This window comes from Ceratotherium simum, chromosome 1 (genome assembly GCF_057802395.1).
Source record: "Ceratotherium simum simum isolate JZ-2026a chromosome 1, ASM5780239v1, whole genome shotgun sequence".
Lineage (NCBI taxonomy): Eukaryota > Metazoa > Chordata > Mammalia > Perissodactyla > Rhinocerotidae > Ceratotherium > Ceratotherium simum.
Window position 1 is genome coordinate 73,268,251 of NC_141900.1, and position 17,341 is coordinate 73,285,591.

At 34.1% G+C, this 17,341-nt stretch overlaps 1 protein-coding gene across 3 annotated transcripts in view; it reads left to right on the forward strand.

Moving 5' to 3' along the window:
* The window catches only part of FOXP2 (forkhead box P2), a 240,335-nt gene that overhangs the window by 88,576 nt on the left and 134,418 nt on the right, over nt 1-17,341 (forward strand). For all 3 annotated transcript variants that reach the window (XM_087429811.1, XM_087429798.1, XM_087429807.1), the window contains one exon: nt 3,556-3,645. In XM_087429811.1, the coding sequence (XP_087285937.1) occupies nt 3,556-3,645 (90 nt within the window). The remainder of the gene's footprint in view (nt 1-3,555; nt 3,646-17,341) is intronic.

The window sequence follows — 17,341 nt, forward strand, 5'->3', positions numbered from 1 at the left end:
CATTAAGTAAAGTGCACCCTTAATTCAAAACAAATGTGTTTTTGGAAACTAGATATGGTTTGGCTGCCTTAGAGACCTCTTTTTTGTTGTTCATTTGACTGAGACTCAGTCATTATTAAAGGAAATTTTGTAAACATCTTTTGCCTTTTGTTCTAAATTAATTTCTTTTGCAGAGAGTGATCATATAAATATCGAAATGGCTCATAGAACTTTATGAATGGCTTGGGAATTTATCTTTTCTATTTACCAATCGAAGTGGACAAGTGCTTTTCAAATTATTATTTTATGTAATTTGACACCTCACACTTTATATTGATGGAAGTATTTTATCTCATAATCTTTCATCTTTTGAGTAGTTACAATAATAAATTGCAAAGATGAACTAAATGTCTCTGAGCAATTGTTTATTGAAATTCAGTCCTAAAATGTAATCCAGAATACTGAAAATAAAAATGTCATGTGATGCCTGCAGTTAGAATGAAAACTGCCAAAGATTTCTGCTTATGAATTTTAAATCATTCCTGATCTATCTCTTGGAATTGTTTTTTGTTCTCCCGCCTCTTATGTTTACTATAGTAATCTCTACTGATACTAAAAGAATGTTAAAACAGGCAAGTAGTTCTTTTTCATAAGAGTTTGTATTGAAAGATGCTCTTCAACTGTTTTAAGGTCAACTGTAAATGCACATGAAAACCAAGGTACTTTAAAAGTAGAAGCATGTTTTAGCCAGCTATCTGGTGGTATTCCATTATTGTTATTAGTCCTTTAAAAACAGTGTTATGTATACTGTTGTCTAGTGATATTTTCATGAGCTGTAGTTCTAATGTATCTGATTTTCTAGTGTCTCTCTGTAGCCATTGGGTATTATGTATTCCATTGGGTTACTTGTTTGGGTTGAGTTGAGTGAATATAATGCAGGGTGGTGAAATTGATAGGGTTTTAGGCTTGAGAGACAAGAGCCTGAGCTTTTGACCAGACTCTGCTACTTGCTTTGTGATTTTAATCAAGTTACTTGTCTACAAAATGTGAAAGCTAGGCTAAACAATTTCTAAGGTTTTGTCCAGCTCTAGAGTTCTTCAGTTTATTAGTAGTAACCAGTCGAATGATCAGAGTGTTACAAGAGTTTAGAGCTCCATCAGGCATTGGTAGAGTATATGATGAAATCCAGGTCAAGGATGGTGGGAACACTTAGCCATAAAAACCATGTGTATTCTGTGATAGATGTTCTGTTCTAACACTTACAAATTCAAAACATAAAAATATTAAATTGTAGTTTCCCTTTTAAGTTCTGATAAATGGATACGTTCTCTTTACAGGTGAAAAATAATTCATTACGGTGCCGTATGTTCTCCTTTACTGGAGTTTTACTCATTGCCAACTAATGGTTCCTTTGATGGAACAGAGACAGTATGGCACACTGGAATGTTCTCTGGCCTGGAAGCTGGGAGACCTTGAACAAAGCACTTGACTACTCTAGGCCTCATTTTTCTCATTTGCTAAAATGAAGGGGTCAGCCTGGATGATTTCTAAGATTGCTTTTAGTCCTAGTCATTTATGATTCCAAGATTCTGAACTGTGTTCATTAGAATCCTTTAAGAAGAATAAATGACTACAGAATTAAATATAAACTAAATAAGGCTGTATATATATGTAATAAACCAATGAACTCAAAGGGAAAAAAACAATTATATGAAAAATATTAGGCAAACTTTATGTGGATTTTGGCAAAGGGGAAAATAGTTGACTGATTTTCTTTTTTTTATTTTGAGAGTTTCACATAGACACAGCCTAAGGGATACTATAGTAATTTCTATTAGAAAAATATCACTTGTAGTTATTTTATAAGTTGCAGTTAAAAAAAGAAAATTATATTATTTAGTATATCAAGTGAAACTTTTCACACTGAGTTTTGTGATTAAAGTATTTATGGAATTTTTTAATTTGGTCTTTTTTTCAAACTGAACTTTGTAATAAAATTGTCTGAATTCACTGGAATGTGCCATCCTAAGAAACATTTAGGTTGACTTGTTATTACTTGAAAAATTTTAAAAACGGAAGGAAGATTGGTGTGAGTGAGTGTGTCTCCAAATGTGAAAAGTGTGCTTTACAAACTGTGCCAGCTCCTGCTATGGGAAGACAAATCAGTGTTGTTAGGAGATGGTTCTAGTGCATTCAGTTGTTTACTTTGGTTTCTATGTCTGCCTGCCTTCTCAGAAAACTTGCTTGGAGCCAGACTGTAGCAGCCCTCTCTCTGTCTTTTCATAATTGATCAGGGGATGACTGCCTTCCCTGAGGGTTAAGACGTGGCAACTTTTTCTGTTTGCTCAGCATCTCAATGCAGTAGTTCAAACATTGTTCACACCAGCTGGCAGTGTAATGCCATATGCACATCTTGTCAAAGCAACTGTTGTCATGGATACTAGAAACTCTCTTAAAAACCAGATCATTGATTCCAATCAAAATTGTACTTTTTATCATCATAGAATCTTAATTATAGAAGAATATTGATCTGAGATATTTTTCTCATCATGAAAAATTTACCTTGTATTCTAAAACAGTGAATAACAAAGTAATGATTTATTTTAGTTTTATGTTTTGAAAAATTTCCTCATTACTATTCCTTGAACTCAGTTGCTGAGAGAAAAAATGAGTTTGTAAAGTAGAGGCTCTTAAAAAGTTTTTTTCCTAATCAGTTTATACTACCTTTAAATCATCTCAATATGTATCTTTTTATGACACTAGTTTTATGTGATAAGTTTATATAGTACACTCACCAAACTGTCCCTCCTCTGGTAAATGAAATGCTTACATTAATTTCTTACGTTAAGTTTTATTTTCCTTCGTAGGAAAGAAAACATAAAAATAAATGAAAACATCTTCTATTTTGATTGGTATTCTGTCACACATAGAAAGAAACCTGATTGGTTGAGTGGTAATTTCTTTGTTCTCTGATTTTGCTAAGAATGCAAATGAAAACCACTCAATTTTATTTGGCATTAAAACTGCACTTTATTTTGTCAAAGGAGAAGTTTCCCCTTGAATGTAAGTACAAAAAAAGTGTTTTTAATCTTTAGTGAAAATCTTATTAATTCACTTTCAAGATAATCTGATGTTGATTTGTCAAATTTAATTACAGCTTCCGGTAACACTTGAAGTCTACTGCTTTTGCTTCAAAATTGTAATATGAAAATGCAAATTGAATGGTAATTTAAAAGGGAGTGGGCATTTTAGTTGAACACTCAAAGACAAGTTCCTTGTGGAAATGAGATTATTGATGCAGTTTATGATTTTTCCTCTTTAAGCACTTTATACAAATTAACTTTATTTGCTGCAGGATTACATGCACCTCCGTGATTTTAAGTAAAGTTATATACGTGTGTTATGTGATTTTTTTTTTTCACACTAAAAGAGAAAGAATATTTAACGATTCTCTCTAGAAAGGAGGATGGGGGGGCGGTTCTCATACATTGAAGCCTATTACTGTTAACCAAGGAATAACTGATAATCAATTTACCTTTCAAAAATATTTAGATATTGCTTCCTTTTTACTTCTAGGCTCTCCAGGCAGCAAGACAACTTCTCTTACAGCAGCAAACAAGTGGATTGAAATCTCCTAAGAGCAGTGATAAGCAGAGACCACTGCAGGTTAGTAAAGCACTCCTGTCCTTAGGGTCTCATTTTAAAAGGTGTTCATAATGATAACAGATGTGCAGAACCAGTTGTATACACACAGAAAATTATTACGTTTGCATACGTAGGTAATTTTAGTTCAAAAAGAGAACTCATTTTTATCTTCTTGAAAGAGAAAAAAATGGTTTTCTATTAGCATAGATTTCAAAAGTTTACAAGGTCACGTATTGCAAAAATTATGTAGGAACCACGTTTGGTATACATAGGCAGAAAAAGTTTTGTATAGCACTCCCTTGTAGGATTTTAATGGAATTTTATTCACAAACAGGTTAAAATGTGAAATTTCTCCCTTAAAAGCAAAGTCATAGTAAAATGGTAGGGAAGGAAACAAAGCAGTCGTAGACAACCCTTCCGCAGTTGTATCCAAGTGACAAATGCAGAAAAGCTCCAAGGGTGCCAAAAAAACTGTTTGAGTTTGCCAAGGAGTTATTGCTGTTGCTACAGTTATAAAAACACATTCTGGAGTTTGTTGTCCTTACTCACTATGTTTGTCCTGTGAAACCAATAGTATGTATGTCTTTTAAAGTAACTTTTTGTTACATAGTATAACCATTGTTTTATATAGTCTTAACCAAAATATATAGGACACTGGGGGGAAGAAACATTGTTAGGGTGTATTTTAAAAATCTTTGGAAGTTAGAATCTGGAGTTGCATGGAACATCTTTCAAAATGTTTGTCAGCTCTGCTGAAACATAGCCAATGCTTTTTTTTTTGAATCATGTGTTATATACATGTCTAATTAGGCAAGCTTAGTTTAAAAAAAAAAAAGTAAACATCTTTCTTGTTGCTTTATTTCAACAAAAAAATCTTGATTTTTTTTTTTTTTTTTTTTTTTTTTTATGGCCTAGCTGTCTGTTTTCATTTTTCAGGTGTACTCCCAGGGGTTAGTGACTAAGTCTTACTTACATGATGGCGTACTGAAGCTTAGTTTGTATGACAGAGAATTATAGACTAATGATCTACACAATCCAGAAACTACTTGTTACCTGAAAACTGGATTAAATTTATGGTCCCTAAACAAATCTGAGATGAGACTATATTTTCTTGGGAGCAAACCCATTTGTGGGGAGTGGGTGGGAAGAAGGGAGGTTTTGGGATAGGAGATGTGTTTCAACAGTCCAAAGTACAGATGTCTGCCATGATTGCAAATGAAAGTTAGATTAAATCAGCCTGAGTTTAAGATTCATTTTAATTTTTTTCTCTTTTAAAGTAAATTTCACATTCTTTTGTTTCAACTAAACAGTAATTGTATAGTGACACACTTTCCTCCCCATCATATCCCTCCCCAAGTAGTAACAGTAATTGGAGTATTTCCATCCAGTTATCTGATTCCATGAAAGCCTCTCCATACATTTACATGACAGAGAAAAATTTACATAGAAGTCACAGAAGATAGCACATGAAATGTTTATCCTCACTATGGCTTCAGACTGGGAATTTTGCTTTCTTGTTGGTAAGGCAAAGGCGGTTTAGATGCTGTCAGCATAAGCCAAAGGTAGGAAAGAGTTTGTTGTTTTGAATATCTGAAAAACACTGTGTATTGTCCTAATCCTATTTTATCATGTCTCTTGACAAAACAGACGAAGTAGCGGTTCCCTCCTCCCCAGGGCTAAGTCCAGTAGAAGTTTCTTTATTTCTGGTTACCAGGGTATCTCTGGGAAGAATGGCTGGGCTTTAGTTTTTCTACTTTCTTTTTTTGTTGTATTGGAAGGCAAAATTGGATACTTTATTTAACTAAAAAATACATAATTTTTCTTGGAAAACACACACACACACACACACACATATAATGTGGGAATATTAATGACTCTAAAATAAGACATTGTTGCTCATGTACCAAATGTTGTATAAATTAAATTTTAAGAAGTCCTCAATTTTGTTATTTTATTATGAAAGGGTGATTAAAAGTATTATAAATACTGTTCAACAATTTCAGTTGCTAACCATGACTATCAAGGCTTTCACTGTCACTTATATTTAGTGTTTTGTGATTCATATAAATATTAATATATCTCCACTGTACAGATTATAAAACTGTAGCATTTTATTATTATTTTGTAATTTTAATGAGATCTCATGCCAAAATGTCATAGGAATGAAAAATCAGTTTTTATGAATGAGAATTTAGAAATAATGAATGAAAACTTATTTGTTCACCAAAATATATACTGCAATTAATATAATGTGAGTCTACCTTTTTAGTATTTCATAGTACTTGATAAGCTTAGCAACTGGAAACATGCTGGGATTGTATTAAAAATCTAATAAAAACCTAATAGCATTTTATACTAGCTTACACATGCTGTCAAAGGGGGATGCTAGGTAATGCTTATCCTTGCATCTGCAAATACTATTTAACCTGAGTTGCACTATTTACCACTTATGTTAAAGAAAAGAGTAGAATATTTTTGTTAAAATTTTTAACCACTTAATATGAAATTAACACTTTAAAACTTTTATGATTCTCTCATAATGTAGGTGTTTTTCTACTTAGAGTTTAACCAATCATTCACAGCAGAGTTGGTGTAGATTATCTTTGAGAATTAAAAAAAGATAATTGAAAATGTTTCAAAATCTGCACTTGCAAAGCAAGGTATTTGGTATTAATAATAGATAATCGTGGCTTATACTTTATCAGGCATAAAATTTTTAGATGACCAAAAGAGATACTATGTGGTTTTCATTTTAAAATATAGTTTTGGTGGAGAACTATTTTATAAAGTTTGAAAGAAAGTACAGATTTTAAAAAAAATCTGTTTTGATGGCTCAAGTTACAAGAACAATATTTGGTTGCTTGTTAGACTCAACTGAATTTCTTTTAAATGTTGAAAAGTGGTGGCCAGATTTGAAGTGTGACATGGTAGAGAGTCTATTTCTAGCAGACTAGTATTTATGTACTATTACTGTTTCATTTACATTTTTTCAGGTTTTTACGCTACAGATGGCATAGATTTAGCATATCTAATGCAAAATGGAAAGAAAAAAATCGCATCTGACAAGCTTGAGTAACGATTGTAGTAGTGATTTCATTTTTATGTATAGATATCTGAATATATGTATTTGAAACATGTTTACATGTTCTATTCATTACGTGAAACACCAATTGAATGGGTCCAATCAGTAGGTACATTGATTAACGACATATTGATGAATAATATATAAAGGTTGTGATGCAAATGGGAGCTGATATTAACCTAAGAATTACCAGATGTTTCTTCTTTACATTCTTACTATGTATCCCAGAAAAACATAAGTTAATAATAACAGCTGAAGATGGCCTCTCATCTTAACTTGCTTCATTTATCTGTATCTACTCCTAGCACTTCCTAGACTTGATATACTTATAGTGGTCCATAATGAGGAAGGTAAGCCAAAGAGAATAGGTAATGCTTTCAATTTCATGAAGCTAATTTCAAGATTTTAAAAGAGTAAATTCATACTCACATACATACAAATATGCACACATGCACACTTCCATAATCTGTAATTAAAATTTTTTTTTGTAAAATACATTATCAATTTTCTAGCCTATGACAAATCTACTTAATTTAGTTTAGGTATGAAAATTGGTCGCATTATTGTTCTTGTTACATTTACAGCCATGAGACAGACTTGTGGTTCTTCAACAGCTGTGCAGAGCAGAGACGTAAATTTAAGGTAAATGCCATTGCTTTGCTATCTTAGATGAATATTAGTATATAGCATTGTAATCACTTCCTTCGTTGTAGGTTAATATCTAATATAAGGTTCTCTTTTTCAATAGGTAATTAAAATTAAATTTTTTTTCATAATTCTGTGTTAAATAGTTCAAGAATGAAATAGTAAGAAGCAAAAATGAATTAAACCTAGGGGTCTTATTCTACCTCTGCCACAAACTAGTTATATAAGTTGGAGAAAGTCACTCAACACCTGTAAAATAAAGACACTGGGTTAACTGGTGGACAAAATATAATATTCTATGGTTAAATACTCAATTCATTTTTTTTTATTAAGTGATAGGCATCTTAATTTTTCAGGAATAGCTGTGTCTTGTTGGATATTAGCTTATGAGTTAAGAATTATATTTTTTTGTTTGTGTGTTTGTTTTCGATTACAAAGCACTTTATTAACATACCATAGCCAAAAATAATGCTTTGGAATCAAAGTATCAAATCCCGTAGGTATGGAAACCATTGTGCAAGTATCATTTTATATAACATCTAAGGAAGCTTTGTTTTGTTTAATGCCTTGAAGTGATTTTATAAATTGCTTTTAGAAAAAAATCTAAGCTACTCAAAGAATTATTTTACCCATGTATTTACGTTAATAGTCTACATTAAAATATGTTGTGCTTTAATACAGTTTAACAAATTTCTACCTGTCTCTACTTCTTCACTCAAAAATATTAAAGTTAGCATCAGAAAACAAAGCAAGAAATCCTGTAGTAAACTAATCAGCATTTCTAAAATTTCCTAACCTAAGGAAAAAATCAAGAATAAAATATTAAATGTATAAATAACAAAATATTCTGGAGGAAAATACTAATTCTGGGATAAAGTATTAGTCATTGAGAAATATGTTTTAGGAAAATACAAAAGTCCATTTATGCAGTAGTAAAGAATGAAATTGAATATTTCCTTTTTAGCATTGATTTCTGCTTTCTAGTGTATGAGAGTTAGAGAGACGCTGAAACACATTTTGTTGCAAATACTGGAAGCAACATAATCAAGAAATTTGCGATATGGGTTTGAGTAGAGCAATCTACTGTGATGCAGAAAACTTAGAAAGAATTTTTAAAAGGTGTTTTTTGCTATTTATATTCTCTGTGTATCAAAAAAATAAGCAGTAAGTCTAATACATTGTTTTTATATCATAAATTTAAAAAGTTTAATTTAAAAACTATTAGCAAGGGCAGACTATGCCTTGTGTGGTTCTGACTTGCCCATTCCAGTAAAGAACATTTCTTAAATGGCAGCATAAAATAGGCAGTTTTATGAGAATGTTATAGAATAAAATCTTTTTTAAACTATTATGATGTTACCACCTGTGGCCAGCTGCTCAAGGCTGACACCCTGTGGAGGAGGGTCTAGGATGTCTAGGCCATCATTGCTGAGTGCGCTTAGACTTGCGTCTGATCTACTCATGGCGTGTAGGAGAAATAACACGTTTTGGGTTGAAGCTTACCTTCGCCCTTAATTAGTAAGACTTTGGATAGAGTAACTTGATCTCTTGGAGCTTGTTTCCTCATCTCTAAAACAGAAATAAAGATACTCACCTTGCAAGATTGTTGTGAAGACTAAAAAGAATACTATATAAAGTAACTATCATACATCCTTGCACTTATAATGAGTTAATAAGTAATTTCCATTATGATCACCTCCAGGAAACTGATATTTAATCCAAGGTTATGATAAATATTCTATAATATGGTTGCTTTTATTTGGCCTTAATTTTCACTATTCACTATGATATGAAGTGTGCCTAATTTATAAGAAAGCAACAGTAAGTGTTTTAGGTACTACTAGAGTATCTCCGCCTGCTATAGGACCTCACAACATGTGTACTTCACACTCACCACATATTAACTTATATTTCAGCGTTTGTCTTTCCCATTAAACTGTGAGCTCTGTGACAACAGGGACCATGAATGTCCTACTCATCTCCAGTGCCTGACACAAAGCCTGGTGAAAATGGAGCTCAATAAATACTTGCTGAAACAATGAATAAGGAGGAGATTGTGCTGAGTGGAGAGTGGAAGGAGGTAGTGGCGGGTGGCGGGGAGGCCTTCATTCATTCAGTGCAAATTGAGTATTTATCATGTGTAATATCCCCAAGGACTTATGATTTAGTTGAGGAAATGGTGAGACTTGTACACAAATATCATGCCATAGTGGATGTGCTATAGGAATGGAAAAGGCACAAAATGCTATAAGCATTTAAAAAAGAAAATTATTAATTTAGGCTCAAGTGATCAGGGAAGGCTTTGTGGAGAGGTAGCATCTATATTGGGCTTAAAGAAAGGGAATTTGATAGAGAAAGTAAAGGATATTTTTTGATGGAGAATTTTTCAAAAGATGTCATCAAAGATATAGAGATAGGAAATTGTGAGGTCTGGGTTAGGGAAGGGTAAGTAGTTTGCTTTGAGCAGCATAGCGATGTCATACTAAAGGAATAATGAATAAGTTGGAGGGCTGGAAATACACATCCCCAACTGTACAGAGCCTGAAATACCAAGCTAATGAGTTTATACTTTATGGTTTAGGTAGCAGGGGCTGTTAAAGGTTTTTGATAAGAAAGTGATATGATCAAAGCAGTGTTTTGTGAAGATCTAGCCAACAGTGGTGCATTTGGAGGATGTTTTGGGGGAAGGGAGTTGTGAGGAATCTGGAATAAGGATAATCTTTAAAAAATTATTTAGGTAGGCATGATGAATTGAGCTTTAGACTTGTTGAATTTGAGGTGATGGCAAGAAAAGTAAGTTGAAATAGCAAGTTTTTAGAAAATTAGAAAAAGCTTGACAGAGAAGTCAGGGCTAGAGACAAATATTTGTGAAATAATCCAGAAGTGATAGATGAATCTATGAGAGTGGAAAAGATTTCTGAAAAACATAATTTACAAAGAGGTGTTCAGTTAACATCCACATTTTTTATAGCAAGAAGAAAAATAAGCAGAAGAAAAAGAAGAGGGAAAAAGAAGAATCAAATTAGCATTTAATTTATTGAGGAAGGTCAAGGAAAGGGAGAGTTTTTAAAAGATGGAGCTTGTCAACCATATCAAGCAGTGTCTATGAGGATGAGCATTTCATACATGCAATGTGGGATAGCAACCTTGATGATTTTTAATCCCCCTCTTTCTTTATCATTCCCTAGTAACTCTTAGGATCTGCAATACTAAAATGATCACTAATGAATGAATGGAAAAAAATCTTACGTTAACATGAATGTTATATAGAAAATAGAGAATTAATAAATGTACGTTAGTGTGTGTGTGTGTGTGTGTGTGTGTGTGTGTGTGAGTGTGAGAGAGAGAGGAAGATTGGCCCTGAACTAACATCTGTTGCCAATCTTCCTCTTTTTGCTTGACGAAGATAGTCCCTGAGCTAACATCTGTGCCACTCTTCCTCTATTTTGTATGTGGGTCGCCACCACAGCGTGGCTTGATGAGTGGCGTAGGTCTGCACTCAGGATCCAAACCTGCGAATCCCTCGCCATTGAAGCGGAGTGCATGAACTTAACCACTACGCCACAGGGCCCCACCAATAAATGTACTTTTGCTTCTCAGATCTCCATGTCTCCAAATGTATAAGTAAATGTATATGGCATGTGTAATACTGAGTTCCCATAAATTAAATCTGAAAGAAAACTGCTTTCTAGGAGGTCAAATTTCCTCTTTTGTTAGCTACCCAAGCACTTGCTTCTTTGTGTAATCCATTAGGATTTTAAGTATGAATTCCCTTGACTTCTCTACCTTAACTAAAGTGAGAGAAAGAAAGAAATAGAACATTAATATTGTTAAGGGAGCTCTCCATAGGATTTAAGACTTAGGCTGTGAATTTGATCTTAAGATGTTCGGAGGTGTTGTACAAGCTAAATTGAATGACAAAGTGAAGAATAGTGTCAGTACATGATTAAAGACAAAAAGTGAATTATTTTGAAAGTCACTTACATTTAAGATTCGATGCATTTCTCTGTGGATTCTATTCGTATCTTTCTATCATCCTGCATTCTACATTTTTACTTGGTTTTCTTAAAATGTCTCTGCTACCTTCACCTTTTTTACTATACTCTTTTCCTTTGTCATTCTGTTCTTTTCTCTCATCATGTAATCTTGTCCATCTTACTTTATTTCTGTCTCTTTAGTCCCACGTTGAGAAAAGAGTAGCTTTAAATGCCTGTAATTACTTGATTCTATCTTGAACCTAAAAGATATTCTGGCATACCATTTTACTGACAGAATAGTAAAACTGTGCTATTTCTTACAATCCAGTATTCAATATTTAGTTATCTTGCCCCAAGAATAGTTTCCTTTATGCTGTTGTAGGTTGTAGTTTTAGTATGAAAGCAAGTCTGCTCTTGAATATCTCAGCTACTTAGAAGGACCTAGAACCCCGAAGCATTTCATTTAGTGCTGGAAATCTCCTGTTCCTGATGACATTTATAGATGGCTCTTTAAAAGTCACCATCAGAGTGGTTTCATCACACCTTAAATCTTTTTGGCAATTTTCCCAGAAAACTCATTGAGAAATGAATATTCAAACTAGAATTGCTTGGGATGGTTGTATTAAATGGCTAGATTTCTAAGCAGATCTTAGGTTGTGCTGCTTGTGATTATTTTAATAACACTGAATTTGGAAGCATAGCATTTAAAACGATCAAACAAAAGTGTAATGAATTGTTCTTTCAAAAATATTTGTCTCCCTACCTTAATATGAAAATCATATAAGCTCATTATAAGAAGCTAACGTGATTTTAAGTTAAATTATGGTTGGGCACTAAGTTACGTTTCCCAAAGGCACTTAATAAATGTTAATAGATTGCTATAGTGTAGTAGATTTTTAAAGATGAGAATTATGTTCTCTGATTAGATGAGGAAGAAACCACTCATGAGAACTAATTATAGTAGACCCTTGACATTCACAAGGTATGCATCCTGAGATCTTCATGAAGCCTCAAATTCAAGAAATTCTCAGTTCAGAAATATGGAGAGGTCTGTGCAGTCTTTCTTCCAAATACTGGTCCTTATTCTGAATCAAGCTACCACTGTCATGTGCAAAGTGTAACACAAGTTAACAACTTTCCAACTTCCAGTAAAATTTACCTCTTGATTAATGTCAATTTTTTGAAAAGAAACAATTGTTTTTCACGTCATAGGTTTTCGTACATCAGTGACAAAAGGTAGAAAACAGTACTACGTTCATGATAGAAGGACCCAGAGGAGTGGAAGAGTTAGTTTATGGATGTGAGAAATCAGCAATCTAAAGGCTAGCCCGGCCTCCCAGCATGCTTGATTCCGTTTCATGGCTTGACAAATTACAAAGGTGTAATGTCTTGGAACTTTGGAGTAATTTGAAAATAATCAGACCAATCCTCAACATCTATGAATTTTAAGGGTCCACTCTACTTGATCTTGCAATCTAGCATCTATGAGGAAAATCCAAAGTGAATGAACAAGTTGCCCCTACCTTTCTCGCTGATATATATATATATATATTTTTTTTTTTTTTTTTCTTTCCTGAGGAACATTCACCCTGACCTCATATTTGTGCCAATCTTCCTCTATTTTGTATGTGGGTCACCACTACAGCCTGGCCGCCAACGAATGGTTTAGTTCCATGCCTGGGAACTGAACCCAGGCCACTGAAGCAGAGCACACTGAACTTTACCACTCTTGCTGATATTTTATTTTTTTATTTATTTTATTTTTTTTTGGTGAGGAAGATTAGCCCCGAGCTAACATATGTTGCCAGTCCTCTTCTTTTTGCTGAGGAAGATTGACCCTGGGCTAACATCTCTGCCCATCTTCCTCTATTTTGTATGTGGGATGCCTGCCACAGCATGGCTTGATAAGCGGTGCGTATGTCCGCACCCAGGATCCAAACCTGCGAACCCTGTGCCACCGAAGTGGAGCACGCGAACGTAACCACTATGCCACTGGGCCAGCCCCCACCTTGTTGATATTTTTAATTGAAGAATTGAGGGCCGGCCCTGTGGCTTAGCGGTTAAGTGTGTGCTCTCTGATGCTGGCGGCCCGGGTTCGGATCCCGGGCGCACACCGACGCACCGCTTCTCCGGCTACGCTGAGGCCGCGTCCCACATACGGCAACTAGAAAGCTCTGCAACTATGACATACAACTAACTACTGGGGCTTTGGGGTGAAAATAAATAAATAAATCTTTAAAAAAAAAAAAAAAAAAAAGAATTGAGAGAGGCACTCAATATTATATTTTCCTCCTTCTTAATTGTAAATTTCCCATGATATCAATAGATTACCTGGAGTACTCCCTCAGAGTAAAAGTTGCCTGGAATGTTTTTTAAGGGCATGTGGGAAAGCAGTGTCTTGGGAATGAAGAGACCTCTTAGAAGTTTAGGTGAGTAGAAGCTTTATTTTAATGACCATAGGTTGTTGGCTGGTTTGGCACAGGCATTCTGAGCTGGGTATTTTATCTCTCAAATTAGAGAGTCTGTTTAGATTCAGTTCACAGTGGAAGGTCTTGAATCTCACCCAGCTTAGCTAAAAGTATTCAGTGGTTATTTTTTAAAAAAGCTTTTGTTGTTTGTGCCAGTGTTTATAGTTTTACCAGTATAGAAGTAGAACATGTAGTCCCTAGTAGTAAAGCATTTTGATAACACAAAATAGAAAATTCCTTTGCACAGTGTATAAATTCTTAACACTTCTAATGCTAACACTTGCATTGCTGTCAAAGCTGCCACCTTCATATCTTCTACTGCTAGTGCTACTGTACACTTTCAAGTGACAAACCAAGGAACACGTTGAACATTATGATGTGCTGACATGAGGAAAATCTGTTGTCTCACAGAAAAACTCTAGTAAATTCTAAATTTGTCAACAGAATATCTTTGTAAAAATAAAACAAAAACCTGCAAAGAATAAAATCATTCTCTCTATATTCCACCTTCTTCCCAAGCATGTACTAGACATTTAAAACATATTAATTAGTGATTAAAATATGATTAAAGTTCTAGTTTCTCAAAAAATTGGGCATCGTTTAAAGTTTTCCTTTTGTTCTGAGAGAATTTTTCCCTTAATCCATAACCATCATCATTCTCCTACATAGTTTCATTGCTCATTTAGGCAAATAGTTTTCAAATATAAGAAATTACTTGAAAACATTTTAAAAGTGGAGACTCTTGGGTCCACCCCAGACCACTGAGTTAAATTTTAGGGAGATGGAATCTTGGAAAATGAAAATATTTTAAACTCTCCGGGAGATTCTAATGCAGCTGGTCTACAGAGTCATACGTAGGAACCCTGAACTACTCTTCTACAAGAGGAAAGTGGTTCCCTGTAAGAAAAAATACTGAATCTGAATTCTCTTCTTAATATACTGTGTCATTTTCCCTCTCTGGGACTCAGTGTTCCACCCTACACAATGAAAAAGCTGAACTAGTGATAGCTCAGGTTCTTTCCACGTTCAACAGTCTTTGAATGGCAGTCCTGAATTTTGTTTTGTTTGTTTGTTCTTTATATATGTCTTTAAATCTAAGCTAATTAAAAAGGCCCTGAGCAGGTTTCTTGAGATGTCTCTCTCTGTTCATTCTTTCCAGGATCATTTCCAACAATATTGTCAGAATTTTATTTTTACTATCATCAGTTCTCATGTAAAATTATCAGTAATAAACTCATTCCCTTCTTATCTTTGATTTTTTAAAAATAATATCTGCTTTCTAAAGTCCTTAGTATATATTCACTATACCCAATTGGCCTCACTTTAGATTTAGATATAAACCTTAAGAAAATGATGCATCTTCAAAGACAGCTGTCGGGTGCAGTGGCCCTGGCATACTGATCCTGCCGTCCCCCACCCACCTGTTACATGTTATATGAGCAGCAGTGTCAGCTACTCAGAGTTCCTCTAACACGGCTTCATGTCTCATGCAGCTGGCCTTCCTCTTTTCTCACGATGCCCTTCTCCACCTTTCCATCTAGAAAACTCCTGTGCAGCTTTCAAATTTTACTCGTCAGCCACTCTATGAAGTCTCCTTTGATACCCTTTCCTGGCACACACACACAATGTAGAATTAAGTATTCCTTTCTGTATATTACTTCTATGTCTTATGTATACTTCTATTCTTGTGTGTATCACACTGAGTCATAATTACTGCATGCTCCTTGAAGGCCACGAATGTATCTTACTCAAGCCTGGCACATAGTACGTTTTGCATAAATGTTTGGAGTTCATAGACCAGTGCTAGTCTATAACCTCATCAAGTACCTCCCTTCTCCCAGGCTCCAGATGTGCTTAGTTGCCTGTTGGGGCATCTCAACCCAGATCAACTTGTTTCAGACTGAAATTATTTATGTCTCTGCACCCTTATCCAATGTTTTCATCAACTTTTCCTAATTCTATTCTACACTCTCTAGCGGTAAACCATTCTAATCTGATTGGGCCATATTCCTCTGCCCTAATGTGAAAATTGCCCTGTTCTTCAACCTCTCAGCATGGCACAAAATGCTGTACGTCATCATACACCTGATACATTATAACCATGACTTAATCATTACTGCTTAACTGAACATGCTATTTATTCATTCATTCACAAGTGTTTGTAGTTTGTTTCTTATGTTTCAGGCACTTTGCAAGGCACCATGAACTATAAGAACTTTGACACCTACTTACCTTTGTTTCTATTTCTCCATCTGTTTAGAAGGTCATCCCCATGCCCCCTTATCTAGTTACAAAACTCCTACACAAACTTCAAGACCCTACTGCCTCAAGTCCTCTCTGACTCTTCAAAGAGAAATAATCCCTCACCTATCTGTATTTCTAGAACCCATGTCATACTTTTATTTTATTTTCCTACTTTTATTAGTTACAAAGATAGGTTATCCCATATTTTATTATAGTTATTTAACTACTTTTCTAGCTCAGTTTCAGACTCTATACCCTTCGAGGTCAGAGATTACATGTTATTTCTAACACATTGCTTGGCACATGGTAGATGCTAAATAAGTCTTTGCAAAATTGAACTGAATTCTGCAAGTTGAATTGCCCTTCTTTGTCAGAATAAGTGCAGGGTATCACTTCTATTCAACCTGATGAGACAAATATGGAGGTATGGTATTTATCAGCTTCTATTTTTTATTGTGGTGCATAGTGATTGCTATGATAGCTGTGATCTCCTTCCATCTTTTCTAATTCAGAACTCACCTCAGGTTTCCATCTTTATGGATCTAAACTCTCAAGAAACATTCTTTGAAGAAATTGCATTATATTTATTTTAATAATCTAACCTCATGGAGTCTAGTCACTATCAATTGTATTTTAATATTTAAAATACTTAAACACTAATTTTGGTATTATAGAAAGAAACCTTTAAGCAGATATGAATATTAGAAGACAAGATTCAGGTCACATTACCCACCCCATCTCACATTAGTAATGTATCTTGTCTTTGCTCTAGTTAGGCAGTCTGTTTATAAGTAATACTTCAACTGATTCCTTTTCCTGGGTAGATAACATGTAATATACTTATTTAACAATAACAATTAATTCTTTCTCCTTTTATCTTTACCTAAATATTTTCTTTCCTGATTCTATCTTCTGGTTTATGAATTTTATATACACATAAATATTTTTCTTACAATAAGCCCTTTATCCCTATTTAGTCTGTTTTTTGAACAAGATGTACTGCTTCATTATTCTGTACTAGTCATGCTTCTAACTCCACTAAATATCAATGATACTTTTACTAGGGAACTTGAAGTAAGAAGTCTGCTTAATCAGATGATATTGGAAATGTACAGGATTACAAATGAGATGTGAGAATTTCTCAAATACCTGCAAGAAACTGTGCTTCCTATGTGATTTATTAGTATATAATTTTTATAACTTATCATTATAGCTATTGCTTTAACCATGTGAATTTTGGATATTTCCACTAAAATACTATCTAAATTTACTGTGGAGTTTATCAGCTGCTCTATTTAGGA